General features: G+C 41.2%; 1 protein-coding gene across 4 annotated transcripts; it reads right to left on the bottom strand.

Annotated features, from left to right (window-relative positions):
* Positions 1–5666: 5666 nt before the first annotated feature.
* On the bottom strand, positions 5667–17225 carry RANBP1 (RAN binding protein 1). Of its 4 annotated transcripts, none has more exons than XM_032229118.1 (6): positions 17100–17225; positions 14656–14792; positions 13541–13698; positions 13065–13193; positions 10625–10690; positions 5667–8337 (listed from the first exon to the last, which is right to left on the bottom strand). In XM_032229118.1, exons 1-6 carry the CDS (start codon positions 17112–17114, stop codon positions 8216–8218), a joined length of 627 nt encoding a protein of 208 aa, XP_032085009.1. In that variant the 5' UTR covers positions 17115–17225; the 3' UTR covers positions 5667–8215. The 4 variants fall into 4 exon arrangements, with proteins under 4 accessions (XP_032085009.1, XP_032085008.1, XP_032085007.1 ...); XM_032229117.1 differs by having other exon boundaries at positions 14656–14795; positions 17100–17224; XM_032229116.1 differs by having other exon boundaries at positions 6169–8340; positions 17100–17223.
* Between the last annotated feature and the right edge of the window lie 189 nt (positions 17226–17414).

The following is a 17414-nucleotide window of genomic DNA, read 5'->3' as shown; positions in this document are numbered from 1 at the left end:
ATGCTCAGAGTTGCCAGATGAAGGGAAGAGCTAAAGAACAGAGGTCGACTTGGGAGTAAGGTCAGATGATGAATGGCCCCTCCCAGAGGGAATAAAAGAGGAGCAAAGGGGGAGTGGAGTTTGCAGGAGACAATTCGTTCAATTCATTGGTTCCTGGCTCTCCAAGTCTCCTTGCCAAGTTTTGCAGATATCGGACTGTCAGCTCTCCAAGCCAGATAAGGTCTGTGACCGTAAATCCTCCCTTGAAAGACTTTGCTGGATGTGAATGAGCAGAATTCACAGCAAATTAATAAAAGGGATTTTTGTCGGGACAAGGAGTTTGCTCTGTGCTCTTGGGAAGCCTCGGTCAGAACACACAGTCGTTAAGTGAATCCAGCTTTCCCCATTGGCTCTGCTTGTTGGAAAGCCGGTTGGGAAGCTTGCAAATGATAATCACGTGACCTTGGGACAGTGCCACCATGGTTAAATACATACCAAGTGACTTATGAATTTTGATCACATGACTCTGGGGGATGCTGCAATGGCTGTAAAGGCAAAGAGCAATTGTAACTAACTCCCTTCGGTTACTGCGGTTGTAATTTTGAAGGCCTGGCTAAATGAATGGTTATAAATCGAGGATTACTGTATTTATAAAGGATGAAAGTAGATTGGCATTCATTCAGATGTTTAAAAGATCTTATTGGCTTTTCCCCCTTTATGGATTACTGCCTTGTCGTGGCGAAGGTCACCGCAGATGGGGACTGCAGCCAAGAAATTAAAAGATGCTTGCTCCTGGGGAGGAAAGCTATGGAAAATCTAGACAGCCTAGTAAAAAGCACAGACCTCACCCTGCCAACACAAGTGTGTCTAGTCAAGGTTTATGGTTTTCCCAGTTGCAATGGATGGCTGTGAAGGTTGGACCATAAGGAAGGCTGAGCGCCAAAGAATGGAGGCCTTTGAACTCTGGTGCTGGAGAAGACTCCTGCAAGTCCCTTGGACTGCAAGGACATCCAACTGGTCAGTCCTAGAGGAGATCAACCCTGACTGCTCTTTAGAAGGCCAGATCCTGAAGAGGAAACTCAAATACTTTGGCCATCTAATAAGAAGGAAGGATTCCCTGGAGAAGAGCCTCATGTAGGGAACGATGGAGGGCAAAAGAAGACAGGGACGGCAGAGAAGGAGGTGGCTGGATGGAGTCACTGAAGCAGTCGGCATGAGCTTAAATGGACTCCAGAGGATGGTAGAGGACAGGAAGGCCTGGAGGAACGTTGTCCAGGGGGTCGCAATGTATTGGACACAACTTTGCAACTAACAACAACAAAATTGGCTTTTTAAAGATTGATTTGACGACTCCAAAGAAGTTTGGGCATTCTGTAAAATCGCTAAACTTATCGTTTGCATCCCATGGGTATTCCCCAACCCAAGATCCTCCAATAATGTGGACATGTGATCCATCGCCTTTACAAAGCACAAGCAGTTCTTGCTTAATTTGAGGAAGGGGCTCGGGAGAACCAGATGGCATGGTTAAGCCCCCCCCCCACCAATGTTTTCATTCTATTTCATGCAGTGGAAATGTTTATGGTAAACCTTCTCAAGCGAACGATTAGGATTAAAAGAAAAAAAAAGTAATGGCCTTCCTACAAAGATTTTGGCAGCATCGTATATAAACTGTAAGCCACGGTTTGCAATGCACGAAGGCCACGTTTGCCCTGCCAGGCATGCTGCAAACAAGCCACAATGAACAGTTCGGGTCAGGTGTGGGGAAAAAACCCACCCCACTCCTGGTCTTGCATTTAAACCCTTCTCCTGTTTTTCTTCACGTACTCTGAAAAAAAAAAGGTTTATTTCTCTATTATTTTATAGTTTGCACCTACTGGCTTCAGCTTTGACAATTCCAGGAAATCTCAAAAGTGAGAAAAAAAAAGGCGGGGGTAGCAGATTGTCTGATTTGGGGGATTTTGTGGGTGTATGTACAGGGTGTGAATTACCTTGCATATTACATAAATGTCGATATATAAATAGCACAACTGAATTATACATAGAACCCAGGTGGCCCTAGCAACAGAGATCGGCCTGTGTTAAGTAGTCAGCCAGACATACAGGATATAGTCAAATAAAGGAGGGATGATGACATGTGTGTGTGTGTGTATGTATTTATGTGTGTGTATGTATGTATGTATAATATAAGGAAACTAGATGAAAATTGCCAACAGCGATTTGAAAAGGAGGATTAGAAAAGTCTTGTTATTAAATATTATGGATGTTTAGCTAGAGTAGGACATAAGGATTCAGTGTTATATTGGAGGATTTTAGAAATATTAAATGAAATGCCAGTATGTGGTTATGTATTAAATCTTGGTATATTTTATGATGGACGTTTAAATAATTATAGTCAAATAAAAATGGAGGTATAAGGGTAACATGTATAAATATTTGAGTTAAAATACTTGAGTTAATATGAATTATGCTTGGACTGTGGAAGAGATGCACGAAAACCTTTTGTAACCAACTGATACACTTTCTACAGTATGTAAAGAAGGAAGGTTTTATGTGTTGTGTTTGTTTTGAAAATAAAAAAAAGTTTTTTAAAAAAGTAGTCAGCCAGATTAATAAACGAGGGGCTGAATTTTCTAATAACCTTAATTTCTCTCACCTTTAGCTCCAGGGGGTTGCAAAGGGAGCAAGGTCCATTTCTGTTCTGGGCTGTCTGTCCACGCTGTCTTTCTGGTTGTGTGCCATGGAATAGGGTGGTAACCAGAGGCAGCCACCTGCCTTTAATTAGCCCAGTCACAAATTTGAAGAATTCCACTGCACCCATAAGTAAAAACAGATATTTTTTTGTGCATCCATTCTAACCACTGTTGCAAAATACTGCAATGCATCCTGTTTGGAGCACAACTGCAGTTGTTGTTTTTGGGTTCCATCCCATGGATGGAGTTGAAAAGCTGAACCTTGCTTTGTGTTTCAGTGTGGTCATTTGCCTGGAATCTGCCCATAAGGATGACCAACGTGTGGACTGTGTGATGTTTCGAAGTCCTTTTTGATTGCCGTCTGCAGGAAGTTAGGGAGAAAAAAAAGCCACGATGAGCAAGTTCCAAATTGGCAGGTTACACACTACTGCCTCCCCAAACAGATGGGCCGGCCCTCACATGTACAGATGTGTTCACTTTTGCATAACCCCCATACAATTTTGCACCCAGGATGCAACAGCTGGCACTTTGCTTTTGTCCACTGGGCAGGAACAAACCTGATGGGAGCGAAGGGCAGGGAGTCAGATTAATGTCCCCACCTTTGATTGCAAAGGCTTTTAAGCAGATTTCAAGTTTTGGACAAAAGCATTTTAAAAAAGGAAAACTGCAGTTGTCCTAATTGGATCCTTAAATTCCCAACCCTGCGACGCTTTATGAGGTAACTTGCCAACCTTCCAAGTACACACACACACACACACACACCACAAACACAGGCCTGAAGGCCCAGGAGTGACTTTCACTGGGTTTAGAAGATAAGCCAGAGGGTCGATTCAGTACTTAAAAAGTAGCAGGAAGTCCGAGGCCATTAAGTAGACGGCGAAGTCAGGAAGCTTTCAAAAATGATGGTGAAGCTTGCCAAGATGATGTTATCCCCATGACTCAAGTGTGAATTGAAGGACTTTTGGGTTTCCTCTTTAAATCATTCGCTCTGGCATGCAGCATCACCGGTTGGGGCTTAGCTAGGCGATGAAAGGTTCTCGGCCCTCATCCATGCGGTTTCATACAGCTTAGAAGTTGGGTCAATTTCTCCATAGAATACCAAAGCAGCAGTGAAACGTTGCCAACTCAGTGGTTCTTCTCGTTAAGACATCTACGTGCAATTCAACCTTGTCAACTTACCTTGGCAAGTTTCTCACATTTTATTACCTAACTAGGTAACATCATCAGTACTGGTAGGGAGGATTATTGGTGGAGGTGCAGAGTTTGGTGTTTTTCTTGCATACGTTGCATTACCAAACTAGGTTATCCTCATCAGGGCTACCTGGCCTTGTTGAGCAAAAGACATTTAGCCTCAGGAGCATCTTTATCTATCGTACTATCTTTACCTATCGAACTTCCTTTTTATTTCATTTTTGATGGTTGTGAGCCACCTAGAGTAGCCAATGGCGGGATAGGCCACAAATAAACTTGATAATCATCTTACTACTAAGAGCTAGCAACGTTCTTCTTCTGGAGATGATGGGGACCAAGTTTAAGATTTGGCTGTAACATCTTGAAAAGCTGAGGTAGCCAGCTGGTAAAACCTTTTCAACGTCACAATCTTCTTTAGATCCATTTTGTTTCTCTGGGATTAAACAGTAAAGGCACTTGGCAAACTCAGTTGCCAATACAGTACAAAGTTGTACCATACTGTACATTACTGTAGAAAACACAGCTTGCAGTGAATATTAGCACAAAATTATATTGATTGCAACCACACACATGCTTTATCAGATGTCTTACTATTTAGTTTTCACCGATTTGTGAGAGTTAGTCTCTTCGGGTTTTTAGTGCAAATGCTAAATGTGTGTATCTTGTATACCCTCAAAATTTTTACCAAGGCCCTTTGTAGCATTTATTGTCCAAATTTGCTTTTGTTACAAGAGAGATGAATTATTCATAATAGCTTCAAATAGCGTATGCGGTTACAATTTGGGGAATAAGTCCAACTGATTTTTCCCTCCTTTACTAATGTCTATGTATTGTATTTATGCTGCGATAGCAGTTTAAGCAATTTAGGACCCATCCATTAGCATTATTTTGCTATTATTGTGTACAATATTGAGCCATTCTTTAATTTCGTTTCAGGAATCCTGCTAAGGCGGCAAAAATGTCCTAGAAAGAGGTGTGTGTGTGTGTTGACTGCTGGCAACTGCATGGACCTGTCCCTAGTTTTCTTGGCAAGGATTTCCTCCTTCCTAGGCTGAGAAAAAGAGACTGGCCTAAGGTCACGCAGTCAGTTTCATACCTTAAGCAGAACTAAAACTCACCACCTCCTGGTTTCTAGTGCTACTTAATCACTACAGGTAGTCCTCAAGTTACAACAGTTCATTTAGTGACCACCACCACTGAAAAAGGGGACTTATGGCCGTTTTTCACACTTACAACCGTTGCAGCATCCCCGTGGGTCAGGTGATCAAAATTCACAGGCTCAGCAACTGACTCATATCTGTGACGGTTGCAGGATCCTTGGGTCACACGATCCCCTTTTGCGGCTTTCTGACAAATCAATGGGGAGGCCGGATTCCCTTACCCATGTTACTCACTTAACAACCACAATGATTCACTTTAACAACAGTGGCAAGAAAGGTCGCAAAATGGGGCAAAGCCCAAAACTTAACTGCATCACTTAGCAATGTAAATTTTTAGGCCCAATTGTGGTCATAAGTCGAGGACTACCTGTATTCCAGGTAGACAGGGTTGCATTAGTGCAAATGATAAAAACTGCAGCTTCATTTACCCATACAAGTCAAGTGGCCGACTACGAGAAACCGAAAGTTTGCTGCAGTGCATTTCCAGGGTATTGATTTAATAAGCTCCAACCTGCAATAACTCAAGGCACCAATCCGCTTTCCAATTAAAAATAAGATGGCACGTATTTCTTTTATAGCATCTTACTTTATGCTCCTGTTTCTTTTTACACAGCATCGTTGAAACATCATTTTGTTTTAATATATAAAGTTAAACAAACACTATATAAATCCTGTCGGTATGGCTTCGTTTCTCTTTCTGAACACGTTTCCACCATTAAAAAAAAATTGCAAGGAGAAGAGGCCTCGGAAAAGCACACACAAGCGTTGCATTTTACAAAGGGAGCAAACAGAACAGGCAACCTGCATAGTACATTTACACACAGCAACAACAATGCAATTGTTCCCTTTCGTCCCCCTGTCCCCCCCACTCCCTCCCAAATCCAAGTGACAGACGAGGAGCTGCACTAAAGAGTCACATTCAACAGGTGCTTTTCCTTTTTTCGCACATCATTCACTTTTTTATGTCCCAGAAATTACAATACAGGAAATCAAGCTGTTAAAATAGCTTAAAGGGCAGATCAAGAGCAGTTACACACAAGTTATCCTGAGACCAGAGAGACCAACAGTTCTAAGAATCAAAAACAGAACACACCAAACTGTAGTTTCATCCCCCCCTCCCACTTACATTACAAGAATTAAGCAAAACAAAAAGATGAAGATTAAATTTATTTCAAAGTTAGCCAGGTGAACAGTGCCTTTTTTTTTTATAAAACCATTTATAGTGATTTCAATCTGAAAATAAGTGTCCAATGCCCTTTTTACCTTACTGTTGGGTATACTGACAGGTCCTTGGGACTGGTTGAGGTATTTCTGCATCTCCCAACCTGCAGTCATGCCTTAGTCCAAGTATAATAACGCAAAAAATACAATACTACAGGAAGAAACGAATGCATCCATTAAAAAATGTAATGATGATTGTGGGGAGGGAGACAGAATATCAAGGGAATACTTAAAAATTCCAGAAAAAAATCACGGATGAGTTCAAACAGTTCTGCTGTTAATTGAACAAAAGCTTTTAATTAAAGTAGTAACAAGACGACTGGGCATATTGTTTCAAGCAAGAGAAAAGGAATGTTTTACAGCCACACTTGAGATGCAAGCGTTTGTCAATCATGGCAACGTTGAAGATGTGTGGACTTCAACTCCCAGAATTCCCTAGCTGGCTGGGGAATTCTGGGAGTTAAAGTCCACTCATCTTTAAGGCGCCACAGTTGAGGAACACCGGAACAAGCCGACATGGAGAACTTGAATCTTTGAAAGAAACTTAGACCAGGCGCTCTCAAACTTATATGCAGGACAGACAACCTGTGTTACTTTTGGGGAAGATTTCTACAATCAAGAGAAATGGGTCAAGGAGGGAATACAGCTTGCAGAATATATACACACTGAGAAAGCCTGAGTTATATGTAAAAAAAATCCCCCCTCCCCAATTTTCGAAGACCAATTATATTCCATTTTTGCCATGAGGATGGAAAGCGACAGCATACTTGGTTGGGTGAGCGTACCCCATGGTTATGGATGCAGAAGCTCATCATACAGAACATTTTTGGTCTCTCTGGCAAAGATTTAAGGGTGTCCCTGGGCTGTGAATCTTAACTTCTTTCAACTACCAGTGACAATGAGGAGGGAGCCCACAATGAAACGTTTTGTTACCCAAAAGTTTATTGTTAAAATGAGGGAATCATGTGGACTAACAGATGCAAATGCAGACATCAGTGCTTTTCCCCGGGTGGCATTAAGTAAGAAAGGTGGATTATTATTATTTTTCTCACAACCAAAAGTTATCTTTTAAAAAAGGTGAATCCCACCCACCCCCGTTTCCCCCCAGAACACACTATGAAAATGCTACAATCGAGACAGCAAAAGCAACAAAAAATGTTATTACTTGTCTTCATACCTACATGGAGTTTATACTGAAAATTATTATATAGAAGGAACTGGACCTCTGCCCCTTTTACACAGAAAAGAAGGATTTTGCTCTGCAGGAGAAAAAAAAAGGCCTTTGAAACAGCTTTATAAAAAAAAAATCGCATTCGCTGGACATCTCCCACTTTTGATAATAATTAAAAAGATATTATTTCTGCCTTTCTGGATCACCAACTAAAAGAAACCGTAATATTTTGAAATACATCATAGGCCATTGTGGGATGACATTAGATTCAAAGGGACATTCTAATAAATCTGCACAAGAACACTTAAGGTCACTCAAACCTCAATTACAAGAAAAGGAACCTTAGCATAAAATTTCTCCTTTCAGTCATTACAACATTCAGCCACAATGCATCAGAAACATCTTTGTTACTCTCTCTTTTTTTCCCCCCAATCGGTAGAATTCAGTTACACTATACCTCACTTAAAATAGGCACCCAAACATATAACCCAAGGTAACAAGGGCAGCCACACATGAAGTGTATATAGAAAACCCTCTTCTTTTTCATACCGTTTCCAAAGCTTTATTTGTTCACTCTCCTGGATGACTATAAATAAGTATTTCCACTATGGAAAAGTGAGTTTTAAGCACAGTACATTTTCATGACTGGGGAATGGATCTTTTTTTTTTCCTGGAGAATTCTTCCAAAAGGGCAAAAGCTTAGAAAAAAAAACATTAGAATACAGTTCTTTATAAAGTCCCTTGTAAAAATTAAGAAAAAAATTTAAGAAAAAAAAAAGGAAAAACACAAGGCCCAAAATGATTTATTGCTTTTCTTCAGTCTTTTCCTTGCCTTCTTTCTTCTCCGATTCTTTGCACTCGTCCTTTACAGAAAGGTCTTCTAATTTCTCAGCAATTTTATCAGCGCTATCGTTTTTGTCTGTTTCTGCTAAAAAATGTCGGTGTAGACCATTAGCATTTAATAGGCATTAGCTGGAAACAAGGTTATGGAATGCAGCAGGGAAAACATTATCTCTGTAATAACTTATGAGTATGAACTGCAAGTATAGATATGCCGAAAACTGAACATAACATGAGAACCTTTTGCTAAAGGTAAAAGTTCCCCTTGCACATATGTGCTAGTCGTTCCCGACCTTTTGCTACTATGGTTCAAAAATAAACCTAAAAAAGAAAAGCATTTTCCAATTTGCTTTGCCTGAATATCTAAGAAGAATTAGATCTACGCAGCATTTTCACAAGTTTTAACACTTAAAAACCTGTTCAGAATTAAATGTGATGTGCCAAGACAATCAAAACAGAAATCCACAAGGAGGAAATGTTTTGTTTTATTCTGGACTGCTACTCTAGCAGACTTAAAAAGCACTGTAACTATGGTAGTCACGCGCAGAGTGAGCCTGCCGATACAGATGAAAATGGAAAGCCTATTGACCAGAATATTGTGGGGCTCAACACCTCAGAAATAATGAAAACATAAAAATATTGCTTTATTTATAAGGCTCCCAGTCTTGAACAACTGCCCCACTTTCCCACCATATTCGACCAGATGGAAATTATTTTTGTCCATTATAGCTAAAAGTAATTGATATCATAGAAACAGGTAGTCCTTGAGTTACGACTATAATTCTTCCATTACTAAGCAAGGAAGTTGGAAGAACCGAGGTGGTGCAGTGGTTAGGCTGCAGTACTGCAGGCCACTTCAGCTGACTGTTATCTGCAGTTCAGCGGTTCAAATCTCACCGGCTCAAGGTTGACTCAGCCTTCCATCCTTCCGAGGTGGGTGAAATGAGGACCCAGACTGTGGGGGCAAATTGCTGACTCAATTTGCTAAAAATCTATAAACCGCTTAGAGAGGGCTGAAAGCCCTATGAAGCGGTATATAAGTCTAATTAATAAATAAATAAGTTAAATGAATCACTCAATTTTATGATTGTCTGCATAAACCATTAAGTGAATCACACGGTTGTTAAGGGAATATGGCTCCCCCCACCCAATTGACTTTGTTGCAAATATTGATCATGTGATCCCAGGACACTCATACAAATTAGTTGCCAAGTGCCTGAATTTTGATCATGTGACTGTGGGGATGCTGCAATGGTTGCAAATGAGAGGACCGGTTGTTAAGTCAAGGACTACCTGACCATGTGGAATAGCAGCCCACTGACTTTTTATTCAATTTGGCTAAATGATACTGGAACATTTTCATAAAGTTGAGCTATAAATAATAAGAAACAACTGAGATGAAAGACGAATATACCCCAAGACAAATTCTGAATGTATTCCCTACAACTAAGTGTGAAAGAACGGATGATTAATGACAAAATAATTCTATTGTTTATTTTCCAATAAGGAAAAAATAAACAAGCAAAATTAACAATTGGCACAAAATGAGTATTAAATGGCAGGGAAAGGGAAATTATCTCCTGTTGTGGCATACCAGCGGCCATGAGGAGGTTGGGGAGGAACATGGGCCAGTCCTGGAGTCTGGGGAAGGCTCTGAGGAAGGCTCTGTGTCGGAGGCAGGGAGGGGGCCAGAGCCGTATGCCAATTATCAGCTGCCTTCAGAGTCAGACATCATTGAGGCAGATGAACAGCTGGAGCCTGTTCCCAGTGTGTGCATGCGCAGAGTGGCCAGACAAAGGGAACAGCTAAAAAACAGGGGTCGACTTGGGAGTAAGTTGTATGTTTAAACTGGGTATATATGTACAATGACAACAAAGTAAAGTGGATGATGAATGGCCCCTCCCAGAGAAAATAAAAGAGGAGCAAAAGGGGAGTGGAGTTTGCAGGAGACCATTGTTTCGCTTAATTGGTTCGTGACTGAGGCTCCTTGCCAAGATTTGCGGATATCGGCCTGGCAGCTCTCCAAGGCAGATAAGGTGACTGTAAATCCTCCCTTGAAAGACTTTGCTAGATATGAATGAGCAGAATTCAGTGTCAATTAATCAAAGGGTTTTTTGTCAGGACAAGGAGTTTGCTTTGTGAAGCCTTGGTCAGAACACCTCCTTTAATAGAATGCACGATTCTCATGCCTGCTCTAGGTAACACATATGAAGCCTATACACATCTTATACACTTCTGTAAAATATGTGGTGCAGACTTGTATCTCTTGGCTACTTCTTTGACTGGTGAGGGACCTCAGAAGAAATGCTTCAGATCTTATGAAGGGTAATATTCCTTTTTTTTTCAGAAATAAGCGAATACAAACATCTTACCTTTCTTTCCCTTTTTATCAACTTCACCCCTACATTCTTCGAATTTTGCCTTGAATTTCTGTGCGTCTGTTTGAAAGGAGCAAAACGAGAGAGGGATTTAAGCAAGCAAAGTCGAAACACGTAGGAAAGCACGTGCTTCTTCAGACCAGAGGCTAAGATTTGCATGCAGTGGATGCAATTTCAGCTAAATTTCCCCTTTCAGAAGCCCTTTTGCCTTCCTGATGGAAAAATGAAGACTCTCAGCAAAGGGTTAAAAAAGGTGAGGTTATTATGGGCTGAGTGAATTTCCATATAACGAAAATTGTGAAATTGGCATGACAGGAGTGGCCACTTAAGGTCACTGTAATCTACCACTAGACAGAAACTGCAAGTAAAGGTAATCCTCGACTTACGACCACAATTCAGCCCAACATTTGTGTTGCTAAGTGGGACAGTTAAGTGAATTGTGCTCCATCGTAGGAGCTTTCTTGCCACAGCAGTTAAGTGAATCAGTGCAGCTGTTGTTAGTAACACAGTGAAGTGAATTTTGTTTCCCCACTGACTGGGGCACCACAACCGTCATAAATATGAACCAGCTGCCAAGCACCCAAATTTTGATCACATGATCATAGAGATGCTGCAACGGTTCTAAGTGTGAACAGCGGCTGTAAGTCACTTTTTTTCAGTGAACTTGTAACTTTATAAACAGTCACTAAACGAACTGTTGTAACTCGAGGACTGCCTTGTTAAGAATATAATCTGTTGGGTTGGCAATATATAAACCATGTAACAATGTTGTACCTGTTTCTTTAAATCATACTATAAAATCTGATTGGTTGCTGTTTCCTCAATTGGCCATAAGAGGGAGCCAGAATGACAGTTAGCTCTCTGTTTATTAGATGCTAGGCTGATCTGATCTGAGTGTTTTTGGAAGCTGGCTGTTAGAAAGTACCGTGAGCTATTGTAAGCTTTGCAACTGGTAGCAAACTTTGAGTACTGAACTGATTATATGATACTGGACTATGTTATTTGGATTATCCCTTAACTGAAAGACATTGATGACTGTCTTATCCGTGTATTACTTGGACAGTTTAATGGACTCTGATACCTCTATTTAAACTGCAGTGTCTCTGTATGCTGGTTTGTGTGTTCTCCAACACAATTCTCACAACGCCTCTCTGAACGTAATTCATTCAACAGGAAAAATCTTTGTAACTTCACAGGCTGAGGAGCATCTCTCTGAATCCGTATTTGCTTCATCCCTTTGCAGATTCCTGAGCTACAGGCAATCCTCAACATACAAACATTCTTTTAGCATTTACAACGGCAGTGGAAAAAGTAACTTATGACCATTTTTCACACTTACAACCACTGCACCATCCCTGTGGTCACGGGAACAAAATTTGAACGCTTGGCAACTGGCATATATTTATGCCGGTTGCAATTTTCTCCAGCTTGCCTTCAGACATTGTGGGAGCTTCATCACTGGAAGCTTTCAAGAAGAGACTTACTGCCATCTCTCAGAAGTGGGGTGGGGGTCTCCTACTTGGGCAGGGGGTTGGGTTAGATGACCTACAAGGTCCCTTCCAACTGTTAACCTGTATTTCTGGAGTCATGTGATCACTTTTGAGACTTTCTGAAGAGCAAAGTCAAAGGGGAAACCAGATTCACTTAACTTACTGTTATTAATTGAAACTACAGCAATTCACTTAACAACTGTGGCAAGAAAGGTTGTAAAATGGGGCCAATGAACAAGTGGTTTTTTTTTTCTTTCTGCAACAGACATTTTGGGCTCAATTGTGGTCGTTAAGTCGAGGACTAGCTATGCATCACACCGTCTATAGCCCTCTAATACATCGGACTGCCTTCTTTCTGGCTTAAAAATCCGAGCCTTCTCCTGGCACCTTGAACAGATCTCATAGAACAGGGGTGTCTGAAGTGGTGTAGGGATTCCTGCCTAAGCAAGGGGACTACGAGACCTCCAAGGTCCCTTCCAACTCTGTTATTCTATTCCAGAGGTCAGCAACCTACGGCTCTGAAACAGCATGTGGCTCTTTCATCCCTCTGCTGTGGCTCCCTGTTGCTCAAAACATGTGTCACAACCACCAATGTGCGACACCTGCCGGCACATGACTTATCGAGCTTTTCGACCCCCGGTAGATTAACCATGGATAAATCCAAGAAAAGAAAAGTTTCAGAAGAAAACATAACCTTTGATTCAACTACATAGGCTAGTTTTGTGGCCGCTCAGGAAATAGTCAGGCACAGGAAGGGTTTTTGTGGCTCCCGGTGTTTTCTTTTCTGTGGGGAATGGGTCCAAATGGCTCTTTCAGTGTTTAAAGTTGCCAACCCCTGTTCTTTTCTATTCTAGTGTCGGGTTTTCCCATCATTCCTAAACTACAAGGAGAGGAAGACCACTTTTTTTTTTTTAAATCCAATTTCTCCAAAACAAGGAACTTACTTTCTGCATTTAAAAACCGAATTGCCAGCAGCTCTGGTTTAGGACTCTCATCTGCAAAATCAGCATGTGTATTCCACACCCAGGCCCGGTCACTCCCAGCGTTGGGTTTCAACTCCATGACAGGTGTGACTGAAGTGAGGAGGGGAGGAATTAGGCACAGGTAATATAGCAAGATAATACAAACTATCAAGCAATATTATAAAGCTGTGAAGAACCAGCAAGGAAGACTAGACAAGAATGACTGTCCAATTATCTATTATCCATATTTAAAATATTGTCGAATATATTTCACAATGTTATCACTATTATTCAGTTTCTAACAATACAACCTATAACTACAAATAAAAGTAATTGGGCCTTGAATAGTTTTCTAAAACCATTGAGCAGAATGAAGCTATCAATTTGACTTCAGAAAGAGTTTGTTACAAAACCAACATATATAGCAATCTTAACTAGAAGAATACTAAATTACATACTATAATGGTTTGCACAGATTTTAAGAGTCTTATCTCTCCTCATTAAAAGGCGGATGGTCCCCTTATCTTTGTGCTTCAGGAGTTTTACATCCCCAGTTCCACGTTCTTTCCATTCTGGAAGGTCACTTTCTGATGCAAATCGGAAAAGTTTTGCTCGCCTTCATGAAAAAATAAAGTGCAAAAAAAAAAAGTCAAATGAATGGCAATGAATATTTCAGAGATTATACTGAATTAGGATCTTTTAGCATCACTGACATAACTAATAAGACAACACAAACCTGGAATTCATCGTTTGATAAAAGCCTCTAGAGAAACTCCTTTGAAATAAAATGCCTTTAAAATTTACTTTTGGGATGGCTAAGTCAGTTTCAGTCAGGTACAATGGAGTTCCAACACTTTTTAAATTAAGCTTCATGATGAAGTAAAATATAGAAGAAACAAAAGTTGGGAAAATAAGAAAAGGAGAGAGAAACATACAAAAAAGTAATGATTTCTGACTTTCTTCAGTGCTGCAGATTAAAAAAATAATACACTGACCTTTTACTTTAAATTTCTGAACTTTAAAAGTTACTTTTATCCATTACTAAATCATTTTAATCTTCGAAACCTAAACTCAAAGATTTCACCCCCACAGTTTCAAGTAGAAAGTACAGAAGTAGTCTCCAAGTAGAAACAAAACTAGGTAAATTCTTTAATTTAGAGAATCAATTTTGCCATGTCTACTTACTCCATCAACTTTACCGTCCTAGAGCAGAGTCCCCCAACTTTTCTGGCCAGGAGGGAAAAGGTTTTGCGTGAGCAGCCAGAAAGCATGCAGCTCCATTTGTGCGAGTGGCATGCATGTGTGCCTGCTGCTCACTTAAATGCTCGCTGCTTGCACAAGATGTGCCCCTGCAAATCCTCACAGCCCACTAAGTGGGCCGTGACCCACAGAATGGGGACCGGTCCTACAGTTCCAATACTGAATGAGTTTAAACAGCCCATTTTGTTAAAAGTTAAGCCTGTCACATATTTCCCACAAAAGTGGGACTTCAGTTTTACACCTGGAAAGTTTCCTTCCTGAAAGTTAGGAGAGCCTGCTAATTTAATTGCAGAAAGCTTCAACTTGAGCTTACATTTTGAAAACCTCCTCCTCGTCTTCCTCCAGAGTTTTGATCTCTTGCTCAGGAAGAGAAACGATGGGCTCAAACTGCGGGTCGTGGTTAGAGTCATCAGCATTGTCAGTTGCTGAGTCATGCTCCTCATGTGCCTCCTGCTAAAGAGAGGATAATGCACCAAAGGCTTATTAGAGAAGATCATTTCAAAAAATTAAGATAGACATTCTGGTAAACACACCATCTGCCTTTCATTAGAGCGCCAATTTAATCCTATTTCATTCTGAAAACAACAGTTTTTTTTACAGAACTTCAAAAGAACACAAAGTTCAAAAATCTCACAAGCAGAAATCTCCAAATCATGTTTTTAGTTATATTATCACTTTCTAAGCTTTAGAAAAGAAAGAGTGCCAGCTTGCAACACTTCTAAATATAGGTATATATGGTGCTCCTCAATTGACATCCAACCGTATTAAAAATTTACCCTAATTGGGTGGAGAACCTTCCTCGTCCAAGGAATAAACACCACAGATTTGTGAAAAGAATACATAAAAACATCAATAAAAGGATGCTGCCACAAAAATCTGAGGCTTTATTCAGGAGTCTTTGGTAGTGGTCAGCTGAGAAATAAAAGTATTAAAAAATTGTGCATTCCCTTGTTTGTACTTTAGTCAAAAACCAAGAATGAGAACAGATTAATTGGAATTTGATGGCTACTATACAAATGAGGATTTTAAAACCTCAAGGTTTTCCTTCTCCAGAATTGAACCTTATCTGCACTTTATTTTGCACTTGAGAAAAAAAAAATATCCTTGAAACAAATAATGATGCCCAAAATGACTTTCACATATTGCAATTCTTTTTACAGCAATCTGGAACCTGAAAACCCGATTTAAGGGAAATCACTGCCGTTCGCTTAGCCCACCACTTCTCAAACAGTGGCCTGGGGACCCCTGGGGTATTCATGATATTTGCTGGTATTCACAAAGTCAAATTAACAAACATTTTAACATTTTCTTAGTTTTAATTTCCAATACAGAACACCTCCATAATAGATATAACCCAGTCCAACTAAACCCATCATTTTGAAGAAGGCAAAGGGGGATTCCAGAGTTTAAAGACTGGCGAACCTAGGAAGCCACAAGAATGTTGTGCAAAAGTTTAAGACCGGCATAGAAATTTAATATTCTTTTAAAAAAAATATGCATCAGGAAAGTAGTAGTACGAAATTTGGATCCTTATGTGGGTGTTACATGTATTGACTGCAGCAAGAATTGCAAATGATAAATATTGGAAAAATGCGAACACCCCATGGGATTGGGCTGAAATGGATAGATTAACCTTAAAAATTAAAGATAAAGAAGACTTGAAATATTATAGGACATGGAATGAATTTTATGAATGGATAGAGCCAGGAGGTAGCAATGAGTGTAAAGTTGACAAATGTCAATCGTTGTTACTTTGGAAAATAAAGAGGTATAAAATTATGGATATAATGTGGGAAAATTGTAAATAAACTAATATAAGTAGAAATTTAGTTAAAGCTCTTTTTTCTTTTCTTTTGGTCTTATTACTGTAATTATTGTTAATATAGTACTGTTATAATTATTAGCCTGTATGTTAAGATTTACTATTGATTTTTCTTTAGCTTTGCTTTATTTTTAATTGTTATCCTGACATGGCACTGGCTTTTCAATGAAAAATAAAGTAATTTGATATGATTTTTTTTAAAAAATGCACCAGGAAAGTAGTAGTACGAAATTTGGATCCTTGTTATGTGTGTGTGTGTATTGGGGGGACGGGGGACAGAAACACACTGGGGGCCAGAGTCACCTCGTAGGGGACATGAGCGCCATGAAAATTTAGTAATTAATTTAATTAATAATTATTATTGGGGCCGTGCAGCGTGGAAGGGCTCCCTGGCCGAAACAATAGGCGGGCATCGCTTTTGGGCTCAGGGATGGCTGCCCTGATATCCAGCCAGGGGAAAAGACCCTCGTGGGGAGAAACCATTCTTCTGGGGGGGGGAGAGAAGCAATTTTGGGGGAGGGGCTGGCTCGGGAATGCCGAAAATGACCCCCCCAAGCCATGGAGGCAACTAAAAGACCACCGCGGAGGGGCTTTTGGGGAGGGGAGGGGCATGATCGGGATCCTTCCCGCCGTTTCTCCCATTCCATCTCCCCCGGAACACATGGGACGGCCCAGAAAAGAGGGAGGGAGGAGCAAAGCACGAGGCCGCAGGACCCCGTCTCTCCCTGCCGGGACTACAACTCTCCGAAGGCCCGGCCGTAGCCGGCAAGGGCAAGGAATGCTGGGAAATGAAGTCCCTCACCGCAGCCACACACCCCCCCCCCGAGCCGGTGAGGGAAGGCCGCCTCGCGCCTGAAGGGCCTAAAAGGCGGAGCGGGAAACAACCGCCACCTCTACCTCAGCGCCTCTCCCTCCGCTTCTTCGTCTCCCCTCACCTTCGTCTCCGCCATGGTGGGGCTGCCGCTCCCCCGTTGGGTTCGCTCCTTGTCGCCGTGCGGCTTCCCGCCTCCGCTGCCCGCTCCCGCCGCGAGCTCCGTCGCTGCGCCGCCTTGGCTCCGCCCACACGACGACGCGGCACGCCCACCGCGTGCTGCTTGCGCCGCTGCGGCCGCAAAGGCTGATGGGAGTGAGGGGAAAAAAGGTTGAGCCTAACCTCGACGGCTTGTTTTTTATAAGGCCAGCGGGGTTTCTTAACGACGTTCTCCGCGGGTGGGAGACGAACTTCCTCGCGTGTCGGAGAGAGAGGGGAG

The sequence above is a fragment of the Thamnophis elegans genome, chromosome 13 (assembly GCF_009769535.1).
Source record: "Thamnophis elegans isolate rThaEle1 chromosome 13, rThaEle1.pri, whole genome shotgun sequence".
NCBI classification, from domain to species: domain Eukaryota; kingdom Metazoa; phylum Chordata; class Lepidosauria; order Squamata; family Colubridae; genus Thamnophis; species Thamnophis elegans.
The sequence above is the reverse complement of the archived record's forward strand: the minus strand, read 5'-3'. Positions and strand labels throughout refer to the sequence as shown.